The 18,431-nt window shown below is 40.1% G+C and overlaps 1 protein-coding gene across 3 annotated transcripts in view; it reads right to left on the bottom strand.

Moving 5' to 3' along the window:
- The window catches only part of SACS (sacsin molecular chaperone), a 77,110-nt gene that overhangs the window by 18,664 nt on the left and 40,015 nt on the right, over positions 1 to 18,431 (bottom strand). For all 3 annotated transcript variants that reach the window (XM_036298148.1, XM_036298145.1, XM_036298147.1), the window contains exons 6-8: positions 13,514 to 13,660; positions 9,071 to 10,556; positions 8,175 to 8,266 (exon numbers count right to left, since the gene is read on the bottom strand). In XM_036298148.1, the coding sequence (XP_036154041.1) occupies positions 8,175 to 8,266; positions 9,071 to 10,556; positions 13,514 to 13,660 (1,725 nt within the window). The remainder of the gene's footprint in view (positions 1 to 8,174; positions 8,267 to 9,070; positions 10,557 to 13,513; positions 13,661 to 18,431) is intronic.

Below are 18,431 nucleotides of genomic sequence, written 5' to 3'. Positions count from 1 at the left end.
CTGAACGTTTGAGACAGAACATGTGCCAGCTCATCTGTGAGGTCCTCTGACTTGCCACCCCCTCCTGCACCAACTCTATTCCCAGTATTTGATGGAGAACCAACCATACTAAATGGCAGTATTATTGACAACCATTATGAGTGGGTTGTCCCCACTCATCTCTAAGTCCTTCAGTTTATTCATTTTTACATTATCTCCATCTAGTACGATGCCTGATACAAGGTAGAAATTCAAACAAATGTTTACTGAAGAGTCTTGGTCATGAAATGAAACAAGGCATGAGGCCATCTATAGTAATAAAAGGGTAATATGCTAATTAGACCAGATGTCTTCCAGACGTCCTCCTGGACAAAGCCTCAGTGGCTGCAAGGGCCAAAGGCAGGCAGCCATGGTAGTACCTGCAAGGGCCGAAGGCAGGCCACCACCACAGTGGCTGCGAGGATCAAGGGCAGGCTACTGCAGAGGCCATCAGTGGCAGCAGCAGCAGGGTGATGGAGGTGGCACCTTCCCCTGATTGCCCAGTCGCCTCCTGTAAAGGGAGGCCAGAGGCAGCAGCAGTGGCAGGGTGATGGGCCAGAGGCAGCAGCAGTGGCTGGGGTGATGGGCAGTGCCTTCCCTTGATCGGCCTGGTCACCTCCCGCAGAGGACATCTCCTGAGGGCTCCCGGACTGTGAGAGGGGGAAGGCCAGACTGAGGGACCCCCCCTAGGTCCTGGTTGCCTGTGGCCGGCTGGAAGAGGGAAGCCTGGGTCCCGGGTGTGGGGGCCAAGGCAGAGGCAGTTAGGGGTGATCAGGCAGGCAGGGGAGCAGTTAGGGGTGATCAGAGGTTCCGGGTACCTGTGGCCAGCCTGGGTGAAGCCACCCAGGGTCATGGGTGCCTGCGGCCAGCCGGAGGAGGCAAGCCTGGGTCCTGGGTGTGGTGGCTGAGGCAGAGATGGTTAGGGGTGATCAGGCAGGCAGGGGAGCAGTTAGGAGCAATCAGGCAAGCAGGCAGGTGAGTGGTTAGGAGCCAGCAGTCCCAGATTGCGAGAGGGATGTCCCAGATTGGAGAGGGTGCAGGCTGGGCTGAGGAACCCTCCCGCCATCCTCAACCCCGTGCACAAATTTTGTGCACCGGGCCTCTAGTCCTATATAAAAGGCTAATATGCAAATCTAATGAATGGCAGAACGACTGGTCACTATGACGTGCACTGACCACCAGAGGACAGATGCTCAATGCAGGAGCTGCCCCCTGGTGGCAGAATCTGGGTTCATGGCTGGCGAGCACAGCAGCAGTGATGGGAGCTTCTCCTGTCTCCATGGCCTCGCTAAGGATGTCCGACTGATGGCTTAGGCCCGCTCCCCATGGGGGTTGGGGGAGTGGGCCTAAGCCGTCAGTTAGACATCCTGGAGGGTTCCCGGACTGTGAGAGGGCACAGGTTGGGCTGAGGGATTGCACCCCCCACCCCCAGTGCATGAATTTCGTGCACTGGGCCTCTATTATGTAATAAATACTCCAACCTATTTTGCATTCCTACCATTTGTCTGACCTGACTGCTGTTTTCCTATTTATTTCCTCAGAAACCCATTTACCTGTTCTTCTAACTATTCCCCAATTTCTGACAGTTATCTATTTACTCAAGTGACTTAATACCAAAATAATCTAGACCTGGAACTATGAGAAAAAAACAACAGAATCATAATTCCAACTCTGCAATTCAAATGAGTCATTAAAATCTTTCATACATACTCTTTCAGCTTTAATGTCTCCATCTCTCAAATGAAGATGATAATATAGGCTCTTTAGATAATAGACATTTATTTGAAAAAGAAATACTAACCCATAGGCACCATACCAAAGGTTTGCCTTTTCATTTTTGTATTCCTCTCCCTCCAATACCATCATATGGGAAGCATTAACATGTCCAACCAAACTTGTCAACCAGGCACTGTGAATACAAAAACAAAAGATTGCCTCTTCTCTCAAGGATTTTATAATCTAGCACGACAGAAATATGATTATAATGAGGCAAAAAGGATTAAATGGACTATATACTGGGCTCCATGAGCAAAGTAGAGGCATCTACCTCAGATCTGCATGGCAGGGGCAGGAGTGTGGGAAGAGATGTGAAAGAAAGCCTTTGGAGGAGATGAGCTGAATATTAAAAGATGAATAAAATTCAGCAAGGCAAAGTGGAGAATGGAAAGGGTATTCTAAGCAAAAGGAACAGTATGTATAAAAATACAGATATAAAAAAATTTCATTTGGGTAAAAATAAAAATTACCAAGCACCCACCTTAAAGCAGGCACTGTGCTACGTGGTGGTGACAAAGCTTATAGGGCTTTGCTCTCACACGATTAAGAGAGCACTAGTTTATCAATCTCCAAAGGCTTGGGAAAACAGAAGAGGGACACAAATGAGTCTCAGCCAATGAGATGGCAAATTCACAATCATGAAAAGCCTCACAATCCATACTAGCATGATACTGGAAAACTGTCCGCAGGAGAGGAACATGAGCAGAGGAAGAGCAAACACTGAGGGAGGGAATCTAAAGAAGGGTTCAGTAATAATGCCGCAGAACTTTAGGCCCTATAGTATAACAGTGGCAGTACACTAAGAGAAAGGGTCCGATGCAGAACATTTAATCAACAGAACCTGGAAACTGTGGAGAACAAAGAAAAAAAATTAAGGATTCATTCTTGAGTAACTTTATGGATAATGAGTACCTTACCTTTCTCATTAAAATCAGTCAAGTGAAGAAAGAGCTTTGGGGAGAGGATGAGGACTCAAGTTGTGAAAATGTTATTTTGATATACTTATGGAACTCCAAGTGAAAAATGATAATACTGCCATTTTGTCAGCATTTATTATGTGCCAGGTATCATGTAAACTATATATATTATACATATATCATCTGATCTCCAGAGTAATGCCTACTATGAATAAAATATTACAACACAGCTTGGCAATAGCCTACCCTGCTGTGATAATGAAAATTAGATAAAATTCAATAAGTAAGTTGTTTGCCTGCTATCTTCTACTCAACCCTATTCTTATTTCATTAACCTTCTAATAAAGCAATCTTGTATTTTATGTAACTGAATCTTGAGTGTCTGATATACTCTTAGGGAAGGATGTTACTGTATTACCATGTTATTGATGACAAAGCAGCCTCAGAGAGTTTGGGTAATTTTTCAGTAACACAATAGAGGCGTCAAGTTTGAGCCCAGATTTTTGTGACTAAAAAGTCTAGGCTTATAACCACTATACACTACTCGGCCTGAGACTGGAGTGGTGACAAGAAGATCTGGAGGTGATCATACATGCATAATAGTAGATGCCTGGGAGGCAGTGAGTATACTCAAAGAAAGTGAGGAACAAAATAAAAGAGCTGAGCGAGGAGCTTCTGAACTAACCCATATTTAGGGGGTAAACTGAATATAATTAATAATATAATTCTAAAAAGCAGGCAAAGAAGTATAGGATACCAAGTAAGATGAGCTTCAGGGAGATCAGGAAAAAAGAACCAAAAAAAAAAAAAAATCCCATTAGATGTAATAATAAAAAACAACAACCATTCCTTGGTGACCTCAGACAGGCAATTTTATTGGAATGATAATAGAAAAGTTTGTTTGTAGTGATAATGTCTGATGAACAAGTGCATCAGTCCCCCTTATCTGTAGGAATTTATTCCAAGACCCCAGTGGATGACTGAAACCGTGAATAGTCCTGAACTATATATATATATAATTTCCTATGCGTACATACCCTTTTCACTTAAAAGAAGCATTTTATGCCCTCTCTTTGGCAGCCCTGACTTGACACCATCACTACTCTTGTGCTTTGGGCCATTATAAAGCAGAATAAGGGTTACTTGAATACAGCACTGTGATAGTCTACTATCTGATAACTGAGGTGGCTACTGAACCATAGGCAACTGAAACCGTGGAAAGCAAAAGCATGGAAAAAGGAGACTACTACATAGACCAGTGATGGCGAACCTTTTGAGCTCGGCGTGTCAGCATTTTGAAAAACCCAAACTTAACTCTGGTGCCGTGTCACATATAGAAATTTGATGATATTTGCAACCATAGTAAAACAAAGACTTATATTTTTGATATTTATTTTATATATTTAAATGCCATTTAATAAAGAAAAATCAACCAAAAAAATGAGTTTGCGTGTCACCTCTGACACGCGTGTCATAGGTTTGCCATCACTGACATAGACTATAAGCATACATTACTCCTTCTAGAACAGTGGTTCTCAACCTTGGCTGCACATTAGAATCACCTGGGAATCTTTTTAAAATCCTGTTTTCTGGGCCCCATCCTCCAGAAATTCTGTGTCTTTGTTATGGAGCGGAGCCACAACATTAGTAACAAAGAAACAGAATTTCCGGAGGATGAGGCCCAGAAATCAGGATTTTAAAAAGATTCCCAGGTGATTCTAATGTGCAGCCAAGGTTGAGAACCACTGTTCTAGAAGCTGGACTATGACAGAATGTAAGAAAGGAAATCAAAGTCAAGGTTTGTTTTGTTTTCCCCCAAATGAGAAAGACTGAAACAGGCTTACTTAATTGCTAAAGGGAAAGAAGCAGTAGAGTCTGGGTAAAAATACCAGCAATAACTTAATATTTAGCTTACGATTTTAAATGTGATACAAGTAAAAGGTAAAACTATCAAATAATGAGACAGATTTTTTTTTTGAGCTATAGAATTAGAGAAGTACCTATTGCAGAGGAAAAGACAGGTCTTAATTTTATGCAGCACTACTTTCAAAACTGACTAGTTTTTACTGATAATCAGTAAACAAGAAGTCCACAGTGCTTTGTGTCAACAAAATAACTGCATAATCATTACAGCAAAAAATGTCAAATATTTGTGATGTTTCCTACCATATGAAGGGAGCTCCATAAATATAATACTCTTAGCTTCCCTCTCCAACATTCACTAATCCCTCCTTCTGCACCACTCCAGCAAGTAGCATGACAAGTATATAGAATCTGTGCCTGCTCAGAAGTCTCTAGAGCAGGGGTCCTCAAACTATGGCCTGCGGGCCACATGCAAATACAAATATTGTATTTGTTCCCGTTTTGTTTTTTTACTTCAAAATAAGATATGTGCAGTGTGCATAGGAATTTGTTCATAGTTTTTTTTTTAAACTATAGTCTGGCCCTCCAACAGCCTGAGGGACAGTGAACTGGCTTCCTGTTTAAAAAGTTTGAGGACCCCTGCTCTAGAGGGCAGCTCCTCCGCAAGGAAGCCTGTGGTATTCCAGTGCTGCCTGATGGCTGTGCTTACCAGTTTAATTCTGGAGATGAATTATAGAAGTCCACTGCCTGACATGAATCATGATCTTCAACACCAGAATTATCAGTAACACAGAACAGGTGATTTTTGCATCTATCTGCTGGACCCCTTTCTGTGTATCTTTATTAACTCAGATCTCAAAAAAAAAAAAGCCAGGGCCATTTTTGGGGTCCCCATCACCCCTATATTATAGTGCTCACAAATATTAAAATTGTTCATGGCAATAAAGTAATTTTTGTCTGAAACAAAATTTAATTTTTTTTGAATGATATAAAAATACAGTGGGGCCTTGACTTACGAGTTTAATTTGTTCCGTGACGGAGCTTGTAACTCAAATTACTCGTATGTCAAATCTTAAAGTGAACGAGTGAGACACGTGATGCTGGGCTGATGTTGTGGTGTTCACTGTGACGTTTGCTGCGCCAACTAGCGGTGGGGTATCTGAAGCTGGCTCGTAACCCAAATTTTAGCTCGCAACTCAAAGCAAAACTCAGCCAAGAGACGGCTCGTATCTCGAAAAACTCGTTAGTCGGGACACTCGTAAGTCAAGGCCCCACTGTAACAAGGAAGGAAGATGCCCAGGACACAGTTACCCATCACCCATATAGCCAAATAAAAATACTGAAAAAAGATTATTAAATAACAATAAGAATGGTAGCCTAACACTTAAATCAAGGTTTAAAAAAAGTGAACATGAAGACAATTCCTGGGAGAACCAAGTCACACATTATGGATGACAAACAAAACAGTGAAGACATCCCATCTAGTGTAATAGTCCAAAGAACATTAACCAAAAGCCAGAGACAAAATATACTGCAAACGAAATAATCCCAAAATAGCAAATCAGAATCCATACTAGATGAGAAAATGAAGACATACAAAGTGAGAAGACTCAACTCTGTAAAGATGTCAAATTACCTAAATTAATATATATATGTATTTTAACTCATAACAACAGGTACCCCATCCACCTAAAGCTAGAAAAGCAAGTTGTTGCCATTCCCTGTGTAACAGCGTATTTAAAAATCTTTGAGTAAAAGCACAGTATTATTCTATTGGCATTGTACCCTTTCTACCTGACTAGTTCTGAATAACTTTTGGCATATTTCTAAATTCATATCCACCTCAGAAACTATTGGCCATTAACGAAAATATTCTCTTCAAAAGAAGGTAATACATCGGACAATGAAATACCACAGCAATAATAAAAAAAGATCTACAACTCCATGCAAAACCTTGATGACGTTACAAATATTAAAGTAATAGAAGCAGACACAAAGAGTACATACTGTTTGATTCTTTTTATAGATAGAACAAATAACTAACTGAATTTAGTCAGTGCTATTAAAAGTCAGGATCATGGTTACCCCTGAGTGAGCAGGACTGAAAAAGGCATGGAAGGAGTTTCTGGGTGTTGGCGATCTTGTTTTTTTTTTTATCTAGGTGTTTTCAGTTTGCAAAATTTCATTAAGCTTACATTTATAATATGCATACCTTTTTGTATTCATATTATATTTCAATGTAAAGTTTTTATACCAGAATATAGTAACAAATTTGAAAAATAACAATTTGTAAAACTTTGGAGCTAACAATGGCAGGGTTATAGGAATGCACATTCAGATTCCCAAAAAAGCTACTTGAAGATGACAATTCCCATCAATGTCACCATCACTACCTCATAGTTACAGATTCCTTACGGTAAATAGTATTTACATATTCATTTTCCTTTAGTCTCACTTTGACTCCATCCTTAATTTGCCTCCCCCATTCCAATTCCTTTAGTTTATATTTAAATGAATTAAGCTGTACAATCATTACAACTTTTCATTACCTTTGAAAATAGCATATGCTATAAAAGACACATCACAAATAATATGCTTTACAACCTTAACCAGTGAAGTAAAAACCAGAATTTTCAAGACAATATCTAACTTAGAAAAAGTTTAGGCAATAGTTTTAGAAGGGAAAGGATGCTTGCAAAAGTTGCAAGATAATATCAAACTTAAAACCATAATAATTTCCCCCCAAAACTATTCTATCTTTTCCTAAAAAGAATTCTTAATAAAGGGTACCCATCCTTTGCTAGAGCCCAAGGAGTCCCTTTTCCTGATATTGCTGTGAGTTCATTTTATCTGTCTGCATTTCCCTGAAGTAACCCAGCACAACTGCACAAAACTGTGTAAGGCAAAGTGGTATGGGCAACAGAACATGACTGACAAGGTACCCATGAGCTGAAGACCCTGAACTTAACCACCTTCTCTCCTCATCTGCGCAATCTGAGACAACAGCTGTCCTCATTGCTGCACACACTACAAGGTATGAGGTCAAGGGCTCAAATGAGGAAAGAAATGAGGAAGGATGGAAAGTAAAGTTCTGTGCAGGCATAAGATATTATTTCCATCAATGTACACCCCATAATGTGACAGGAGAGTTTCTTTTTTATAAAAAAAAAAAGTATATTTTTTATTAATTTCAGAAAGGAAGGGAGAGGGAGAGAGAGATAGGAACATCAGTGATGAGAGAGAAGCATTGATCGGCTGCCTCCTGCACATCCCCTACTGGGGAAACCTGGGCATGTGCCCTGACCAGAAATCGAACTGTGACCTCCTGGTTTATGGGTTGATGCTCAACCATGAAGCCACGCCGGCCAGGCAGGAGAGAATCTTAAATACAACTTTGGATTATTTCAGATGTCAGAACCAGTATTGAAACATCTTAAAATATAACAATTATATTAGGTTGAACCATATGAAATTGTTGACTTATAGGACTAAAACAGAAAACTATTGGCAATTTCATATTGGTTCAACTTAATAGAAAACTTATAAAAACTTTATTTTTTTTATAAATAGGTTTATTTTTAAAAAGCTAAACTATAATACCTCGGGTTTGGGCAGCTTCCTTTAAAGCAGCTAGAAGGTGAGGCTTCAAGTTATCCAAAATAAATCTTCCTTCAAGGCCTGGGAAAAGCGACCTAAAAAGTGAAAGGACCACAGCAATTATAATCTTCTAACACTTCTAAAATAAAATAATTAAATAATTTCAAGCCAATTAAATGTACTATTTTATATAAATGAACACACACATCAAATCACACAACAATATTTCTTGATCAAAAATTAAGGAGCCTTCACTTTAAACCATGAGGGCATCATGTACCACATGCATATCCAGAAAACTCTATAAACATTTCAGAATAAAATTAATTTTATCTTCTGAAATGCCAATATACAACCTTAGCTATAAAGAATTACTTAACTGTATTTTAATTCATTTAAATTTCATAATTCATTGACAAATCTTAGTTATTATTTGCACTTAATAACCATTGTTTTCAGTATTTTGTTATTAAAATTTCCAAAAAACCCAAACAATTGCTAGGAGAACTTTTTTTAAACTTGATTTTAGGGAGAGAGGAAGGTGTGGGGGGAAAAAACATCTATTTGTTGTTACACTTATTTATGCATTCATTGGTTGATTCTTGCATGTGCCCTGACCAGGGATCAAACACACAACCTTGGCATATGGGGATGATGCTCTAACCAACTGAGCTACCTGGCTAGGGCTCGGATAACTTAACTGATAAACGTGAATATTTTCACTTTAGGATGTAAAAATGTATCCATTCATATTTTAAAAGTATTATATTTCTGCAAAAGTCTTCCTTATTATAAAAATCTACATCGATAATTGATGAATTTCATAATAAAGGACTGTAAATGTGGGCAGAGGCAGGAGTCTGTAAGAGTAAATCCACATTTTTAAGTGTGGTCTATACCTTGGATAGTCTTCTGAGGTAATATAAATAACATCTTGATCTGATACAGATGAGGAGAAGGGAATAAAATTTCCATTTTGTAAAGGTAGCAGCTCCAATCCAAGCAGTTCACTATAAGCTTTGTCAGACAGCACGAATTCTAAGAGGTGAAGCTTTTCTTCAGCACTACCCAGGTGTACAGACTTCCTCAGCACCTGCCGCACCCACGCAGGTGTCACCTTCCGCACAGGTTTCTCACTGGAGACAGTGAGCTGCACGGCTGCAGCCAGATTCGCTGGTACCTTGACAATCTGCTTTCCTGAGCTATGGAGGTAGTTGAGCACAGTCTTTGTGTGTTCCAAACTTTCATCAAGTTCTGAGAAGTAAGCCTGCTCCAACTTGACCCAGTGATTGCTAATAGAATAAATAACTGCATTCTGGAACAGCTCGCTGAATAGAGGCTCTAATACCGGTTGCCAGTGCACCTTGACTTTGTTCACATCAGGCCAAAGCTTATAGATTATGTCAACTGACAAGGGAAAATCGGAGCTCTTCTTTGACTCCAGGCGTTTTATAGAATCTAAGATCAGAGTAGCATAGGCTTTAGGGACAACATTCATGATCAGAAATTCATTCCATAAGGCTGCTGGATCTCTCCACTGGTCCAACTCTCTCCATTTTATGCTTCTGCGATTGTCAGTCAGGCCAAAGAACCCACTGATGTGAACTGGAAGGCCCGTCTTACTCTCCTCGCCAGGAGGCAAGGGAAGAAAACAAAATGCTTTTCCTGAGAAATCAGATGTTGCTCCTTTTTCTTCATCATCTCTGTTTGATAAAGACATAGCTATTCCAATGGTTGGGACGAATTTCAATTCATCAGCTAAAGAATCAAGTTTACTACTCATTCCTCGCCCACCCACACTGTTACACACCAACCAAGATGTCTTTTGTGTGTCCTTCGTACTCTCGTCTTCTAAAACTATATTTATATGATATGTTACACAGGTTATGCTATTGCTTGGAATCTTTTTACAATAGTTACTTATAGCAGTTTCCAGAATCTTGACAGAATTTGGCCGTTCCTGTTTCAGGGCCTTATTCTCACTAGCAGTCACTTTAAACACTAGTTTCTCTGTTCCATCAGCCTCTCGGACATGTAAGGAGACATCCTGCACACTTTTTAGAAACAGCAGCACTGTGTCTGCATCTGCCCTAAAAGATTCAAACAACTCAAGAACCTTTTGCTTATTGTAGAGGTTATTACTAAGCTGAGAAGGTTGTAGGCGAAGAGGAAAACGGAAAAATGTTCCTGGAAAATGGCCGTTTATAAATGTTTCCTTGGAGCTTCCAAAAATGCCAAAAAATGGTGCAAACTGGTCTGAAAGTTCACTAATTTCTTCGCTATCATCTTTGAGATTCCAACATTGACCTGATTCGTGCGGACCAAAAAGTGTTTGATGAGGATCCAACATCCCAATCTGGTCACCACTAAAAATACAAGGAACATCTGTAAAAAAAATAAAATAAATAAATAAAAAATAAAATTAAGCAGTCATGATCAACTCTGAAGTTTAATGGACAGTTATAATTGCACTTACAATGCATAATTACTATAAAAATATTATACCATTTGCAACTGCATGGATGGAACTGGAGAGCATTATGCTAAGTGAAATAAGCAGGTCAGTGAAAGATAAATACCACATGATCTCACTTCTTTGTGGAATATAAGGAACATTATAAACTGATGAACAAAAATAGATACAGAGGCAAAGAAGCATCAGACAGACTGTCAAGCTACAGCGGGAAGGTGGGGCGGGGGGGGGCGGGGAGTAAGAGATCAACCAAAGGACTGTGTGAATGCAAATAAGCATAACCAATGGACGCAAGACACTGGGGGGCGGGGGGGGGGGGAGGAGGGCATGTGTGGGTGGAGGGGGGGGAAGGGTTAAGGGAGGCCGGGGGGAAGTCAATGGGGAAAAAAAGGAGACATATGTACTACTATTTGTAATACTTTAAACAATAAAATAAAATTTAACTAAGTTTTCAAATTAAAAAATAAAAATATTACACATGAAAAAGCATAAGCCATAAAGTGACTCCAAAACAGATTTATCTAAAGAAAAAAACTAAATTTAGCACAAAAATATAATTTTTTGAACATGAATAATGATTTCTCTCTTGACTCAATAAGTACCAGCATAAAGATTATACATTATTATGAAAACCTAAGATATATCTCCCAACACTTATTAAAGAACAATTAAAATGTGTAAAGAGTCATTCGATATCTACACTCCAGACACATTTTTTGTATAGCATGACCGCTAAGTTGATATAAATTGCTTCACCTGTTCTTTAACCAAAGGCAAAGTGATATTTAACCCTGGCAGAAAAATTAGACATGTCAGAACTGCTGTATCGTGAGAAATCCTTCAATATGGTACCTTTAAGGACTTCCCGAGGGAAATCTGGATGTTTTGCCTCCCATGCTGACTACAGCACCTAACCTTCATGCACGATGCAACTCCAATGAAGTCCACCTTTAATATTTTTTGTCATCAACTGCAGGCTCAGTTGTCACAACCACCAACTCCTAAGCTCTCATGTATTTAAAGCCAGAAATGTTACATCCACAAACCTAGCTGCGATTTAAATCGGTCAAAAGTGTGGTCTGTGACACCCTTGTCCATAGACTGTGTACACACTCCTATTATTAAAATTATGCCAGGGAGACATCTGACAATTGTACAGCATGACCTATGACCTTCACAAATCCTCAGATTAGAGAACAGCACTACAATTAATACTACTGCACATAAATGTGATCATTCTCAAATGGGGAACAAATCCAGAGGGAGATACAGGTACTGGCAGTCTGCCAGACTCTGACTAAACAATTCATTCTTGTACAATAGTCTCCACACTTATACCATTCACATATGTGCCCCATAATTAAAAATTGATCTGAGGGGTAATATTCAAATAGTTTAACACATGAACATTAATATTCATGTATAACAGTAACATAAAATTGTAATTTATGAATATAATTGTATTACATAAGTAATATGACTTAATAGAATATTATACAGTATATAATAATGTAAATTCAATACAAAAATATAGGCCCTAACCGGTTTGGCTCAGTGTATAGAGTATCGGCCTGTGGACTGAAAGGTCCCAGGTTCGATTCCGGTCAAGGGCATGTACGTTGGTTGCAGGCACATCCCCAGTAGGAGGTGTGCAGGCGGCAGCTGATCGATTTTCTCTCTGATCGATGTTTCTAACTCTCTATCCCTCTCCCTTCCTCTCTGTAAAAAATCAATAAAATATATTTAAAAATATATATATGGGCTTACTAAAATTGGGCTATAGTGAGGGTGACCCTATGTCCCACTCATCTGGGGCCATTCCAGTTTAGGCCAGTTGAGAATAATACACTCTCATGAGTGTTCCAGTTTGGATGATAAAGTATAGCATCACCCTAGCTATAGTTATAGCTCTGCCAACTCAATCTTTCCTCCTGCAAGTTCAAAATGCAAAAACAATTTGAAACTAAACCGTAATGAGGGCCAATTCCATAATTTTTTTTTTTTATTACAAACTGTAGTAAATACTGAGAGCTTTGATTCTGGAAGAATAGCTATATACTCTTAGGGATGTCTATCCTAAGTTTCATGTATTTCCTGTTGTAACTATGAACCAGAAACCTCATATACTTTCTAGATTCAAAACATGATTTCAAAGTAATCTTTAAAATACTCACAGGTTTAAGAGCAAAATTTTTATGAGAAAAATGTAGAGAAACCAGATTCACCTCAAAGATCTTTACTCTGTCTGTTATTTGATACCATTAAATCAGGTGTCCTCAAACTTTTTAAACAGGGGGCCAGTTCACTGTCCCTCAGACCATTGGAGGGCCGGACTATAGTTTAAAAAAAAACTATGAACAAATTCCTATGCACACTGCACATATCTTATTTTGAAGTAAAAAAAACAAAACGGGAACAAATACAATATTTGTATTTGCATGTGGCCCGTGCATTAAATATTACATTTTCTTCCTTAACCTCCTGGTATTTAAAAATATGTATAAGAATATGTGAGAATTGGTTTGCCTGACTCAAACATTTCCAGTGTAAAATATCTCAGAGCAACAATTTTGTGTAAACATTTCAAGAGCTACATTTCAAACCCTATATAAAATGACTGAATATATTACACTGTATTATGATGACATTAACTTTTAGCATCATATGATGAAGCTTTGATATAGTTACCATGGTAACTTCTGAAAACTCAAAACACAGATATTTCATTGATACACTTTTTGCCACTGAGCAAAATAAAATTGGAAAAAAATACCTTTTAAAACAGCATCATCTCTGAAGTTAACCAAATAAATGACAAACTACAGGTTAAACTAATTTTCAATATCAAGACTGAAACCAAATACTATACCTGTTATATGATAGACAGAATTGAAGCCAATTCCAAATCTTCCAACCTTCAAAGGGTCATCCTTCTTCCTGCTTCTTGCTATTTCTTGAATACCATGCCAGTCCTCTGGGGTGAAAACTGCATTGTTGTATACATAGAGAGCTGACCCTGAATGTTAAAATGCACATGCACATATTCAGAAAGCACACTAAGGTATTCAGCTCTTTTAAGAACTTCCTCCACATGAAGTTGCTTATTTGATGAGAAGATGAAAAGAAGAGAATAGAATGACTGAATTCTGTATTATAATGTCAACTGTCTTCAGAATAAAAATAAAGAACAAATTAACGGTAAAAATTACCAGCAGAAGGAATATAGCACTGTTGGCCAAAAATTCAAAAAGGAAAAATTAGCCCAGCTGGCATGGCTCAGTGGTTGAGCATCAACCTATGAACCAGGCAGTTATGGTTCAATTCCCAGTCAGGGCATATGCCCAGGTTGTAGGCTCGATCGCCAGTGTCGGGTGTGCAGGAGGCAGGCAGCCTATCGATGATTCTCTCTCATCATTGATGTTTCTATCTCTCTCTCCCTCTCTCTTCTTCGCTGAAATCAATAAAAATATTTTTAAAGGGAAAATTAAGGGTGTTATGGTATTTAAACAATCAAAATACAGGGCAAATAAGGAAATTAATCACTTTGTAAAATATGTTTCTAAATAGCATATTAATTTTTTTTGCAAATGAGATTATTTGTAAATATACTAAGGAGACTTTCTATCTGAAGAAACCTTATTATTATACTAGAGGCCCAGTGCGCAAATTCGTGCACAGGTAGGGTCCCTCGGGGTGGCCTGCAGGGATCGGGCCAAAACTGGCAGTCCAATGCCGCCTGCCACTCCTGCCTGCCACTCCCGCTCATCCAGGTCCCGCTGTGCCTGCCATGGGCTTGCACCCAGTCAGTCCCAATAGGGAGAGGCTTGCGTCGCCATAGCGGCACTTGCCAGCTGTGAGCCCTGTGTCTGGTGCCTGTCCCAGGATGCGATCGGCCCTCTGGGTGGGTGGTAGGATGCCTTTGCCAGTTCGGGATCCAGATCTGTCCCGTTGACGTTTGTGCCAGTTGTCAGGAGCCACCTGGCAGCCGCTTTTATATCGTTTCTTCCTTGCAAAGCGTCTAGTGAGGGGAAGTGGCCATGGTGCCCGAGGCCAACTTCCAGGAGGCCAGTGGCCCTATTGGGATCATGCTGGTGGCACCAGTCCATTGGTGCCTGGCCCGTTCTCCAGAGATTGGACCTACAGGACTACTGAGGGAGTGAGTGGCTGCCGCCAGGCTGGTGAGCCGCTGGGACTGGTCAGTTAGCTGTACGGTGCTCCCACTGTGGGAGTGCACGGACCACCATGGGGAAGCTCCTGCGTTGAGCGTCTGCCCCCTGGTGGTCAGTGCATGTCATAGTGACCAGTCAACCAGTCCCTCAGTCATTCGGTAGCTTAGGCTTTTATATATATAGATTATTTCAAAAAGTGAACAATAATACAATAATCACCTTGTAAGTATTTGTTTTTGGCAGCTTCTGTATTTTTCTATATGAGGCACTACTTATATAATTTAAAAAGTTATTAAAGTGAGACATTTTTAAGTAAGCACATCAGGAGAATATCATCCTGTTTCTAAAGTAGTTCCTTTAAAAAGTTGTAATTATAATTCTACACAAAATATTTTTAGAACTCTACTTTTTGAGATCTTCAGAATCTCTAATATTCTTTGAATATATTCAACCATAGTAACTCATCATACTTTAATGAACATTTTTCTTTGAAAATATTACTGAAGTATAACATACATTGGGCGGGAAAAGTAGGTTTACAATTGTGAGTATGAGAAACACAGAGTTAATTCTTATATTATTATTTATTAACTACTGTATTATTTTCTATACAAACTATAAACCTACTTTTGCCTGACCCTGTACATACAATAAAGTACCAAGTTTTAAGTGTACAGCTTGATGTATTCTTACCAAGTGAGTAAAGCTGTATAACATCCATCCAAATTAAGTATAGAGAACATCCCAGCATCCCAGAAGCTCTTCTCATGTGATTATAAAGTCAAGCACACATATGCGGATGTGGGCCAAACATAGTTGTTTTACAAAAATGATGTGACTGCTATTTGTAAAATAGTCAAAGTAGGAATATGAAAATAGCCAAGACTGCTGAGGCTTTTTTGAGAAGGACAAAGAAAGAACACAGTGGTTAAAGTGGATTCTAGAGCCAGGTAAGTTTGAATATCAGACCCAGTCTATGTTATCACTTTAGGCAAAATTAAAGCCATTAAAAAAAAACTAAGATGGCGGCATAGGTAAACACCGGGAAATTGTCGCCTCACACAACAATTGAAAATTACCGCAAAGGACTGAGCAAACATCATCCAGAACAACAGGAAGGCTGGCTGAGTGTAAATTCTACAACTAGAAGGAAAGAAAAGCACGCTGAGAGCCAGAGGCGCTGCGGAGGTGAAGTGCAGAGGTACGGCGGCTCGCGCGCGCGAGGAAAGGGGGTGGCGCCTGAGGACGCGGCTGTCTTTTTGGAATCACAAGCTCCCGACTGCTCTGAACTCCGGTTCCGGGAAGTCTCTGGGGACCCAGGACTCATACGGGGAGAGGCTGGTCTGTCCGGCAGCGGGCGAACTTGAGGGCGGCTTTCCCTCAGAGGTGCTTGCAGCCGTTACCGGGACACTGAGACGCGCGACTCCGGGCGGAGAATCGGCCATAGCTGCTTTCTCCGCCCTTTGACTCCCTGAGACCCCGTCCCACCCAGGCTGCGGCAGAGGCTTTTGCATGTGAATGTACCTAACTGCAGCCGAACCGGGCAGACCCGGAACTTCCAAGACAAGGCCCAAGGCCCCGCAGCGGCTTGCATTGCTTCACAGCTGAGCCTCTTCGTGGCTCCTGCTGTGTGGCCTCAGGCAGAGGCTGAATTAGCACCTCCTTAGATCCAGGAGCCACTGTACCCAGTGGTCAGAGGGGGACCATCCAGATTGCAACTGCTCAGATCCATAAGGGACACACTCAGGGAGCAGACTCAGTGAGCACCAAAGCCCCACTGAAGCAAGTCTTGCCCCAGAAGGGTGTCTTCAGCACAGAAGTTCTCCCACTTTAGACACAGCTGATTCTCACAGCCAATTGGCCTGGAGGTCAATTCCTCCCAGTGATCCTACAACAACCAAGGCACCAAGAGTGTCCACCCCAGGTAACTGGGGAGGCTGAGTTACTGGGCCCTACAGGACACCTGGCGCACAGGGCCACTCTATCAACACAGGGAAGCTGCCAAAATGCGGAGACAAAGAAACAGGTCACAAATGGCAGAAATGGAGGAAAGCAAACGATTGGATATAGAGTTCAAGGCCACGTTTATAAGGTTTTTCAAGAATTTTATGGAAACCGCCGATAAATTTAATGAATCCCTCAATAAGTATAGTGAGACCATGGAGGACATGAAAAAGGACCAACTAGAAATTAAGCATACACTGACTGAAATAAAGAATAATTTACAGAGATCCAACAGCAGACAAGAGGATCCCAAGAATCAAGTCAAAGATTTGAAATACAAAGAAACAAAAAATACCCAACCGAAAAAGAAAAAAGAAAAGAGATTCCAAAAATATGAAGATAGTGTAAGGAACCTCTGGGACAACTTCAAGCGTACCAACATCAGAATTATAGGGGTACCAGAAGGAGAGAGAGGGCAAGATATTGAAAACCTATTTGAAGAAATAATGACAGAAAACTTCCCCTACCTGGTGAAAGAAATGGACTTACAAGTCCAGGAAGCGCAGAGAACCCCAAACAAAAGGAATCCAAGGAGGACCACACCAAGACACATCATAATTAAAATGCCAAGAGCAAAAGATAAAGAGAGAATCTTAAAAGCAGCAAGAGAAAGACAGTCAGTTACCTACAAGGGAGTACCCATACGACTGTCAGCTGATTTCTCAACAGAAACCATGCAGGCCAGAAGAGACTGGCAAGAAATATTCAAAGTGATGAATAGCAAGAACCTGCAACCAAGATTACTTTATCCAGCAAAGCTATCATTCAGAATAGAAGGTCAGATAAAGAGCTTCACGGATAAGAAAAAGCTAAAGGAGTTCATCACCACCAAACCAGCATTATATGAAATGCTGAAAGGTATTCTTTAAGAAGAGGAAGAAGAAAAAGGAACTCTTACCATTTGCCACAGCATGGATGGAACTGGAGAGCGGATAAATACCACATGATCTCACTCATTTGTGGAATATAATGAACAACATAAGCTGATGAACAAGGACTGATCCAGAGACGGAGAGGCATTGATTGGACTGTCGGGACTTGGAGGGAAGGTAGGGGAGGGTGGGGGTAAGGGGGAAAGATCAACCAAAGGACTTATATGCAAGCATATAGGCCTAATCAATGGACATGGACAACGGGGGGGTGAGGGCATGAGCAGGGGGGTGGTGGGTGGGGGGTAGAGGGTAACGTGGGGACAAGGACACATATGTAATATCTTAATCAATAAAAAATATATTAAAAAAAAAAATTAAAGCCATTAAGGCTCAGTTTCCTCATATGTAAAATAAGGATGAGAACAGTATCTGCCCACAAAGTGCTGAGGATCAAATGAGAAAAAACAAATGAGGGACTCAGCACAATACGCAGCATTAAGACATAAAAGAGTCAGATGTTATTACTGTTATAATTATTAGTAGTACAGACAGTCCTTGGGTTACATTGGACTCGACATACATTGTTTTGTGGTTACGTTGCCATCTCCCATTTATTTATATATAAAAAAAAGTTCTGTCATTTTGACATATGTACATATGTGCTTTATGTTTTTTATTATTTATTTACCACAAGTATAGGTCAGGAATTGTTATCTTTCTTTTAAATTTTTTTTTACTGTTT

Source organism: Myotis myotis, unplaced genomic scaffold (assembly GCF_014108235.1).
Source record: "Myotis myotis isolate mMyoMyo1 unplaced genomic scaffold, mMyoMyo1.p scaffold_m19_p_3, whole genome shotgun sequence".
Lineage (NCBI taxonomy): Eukaryota > Metazoa > Chordata > Mammalia > Chiroptera > Vespertilionidae > Myotis > Myotis myotis.
The sequence above is the reverse complement of the archived record's forward strand: the minus strand, read 5'-3'. Positions and strand labels throughout refer to the sequence as shown.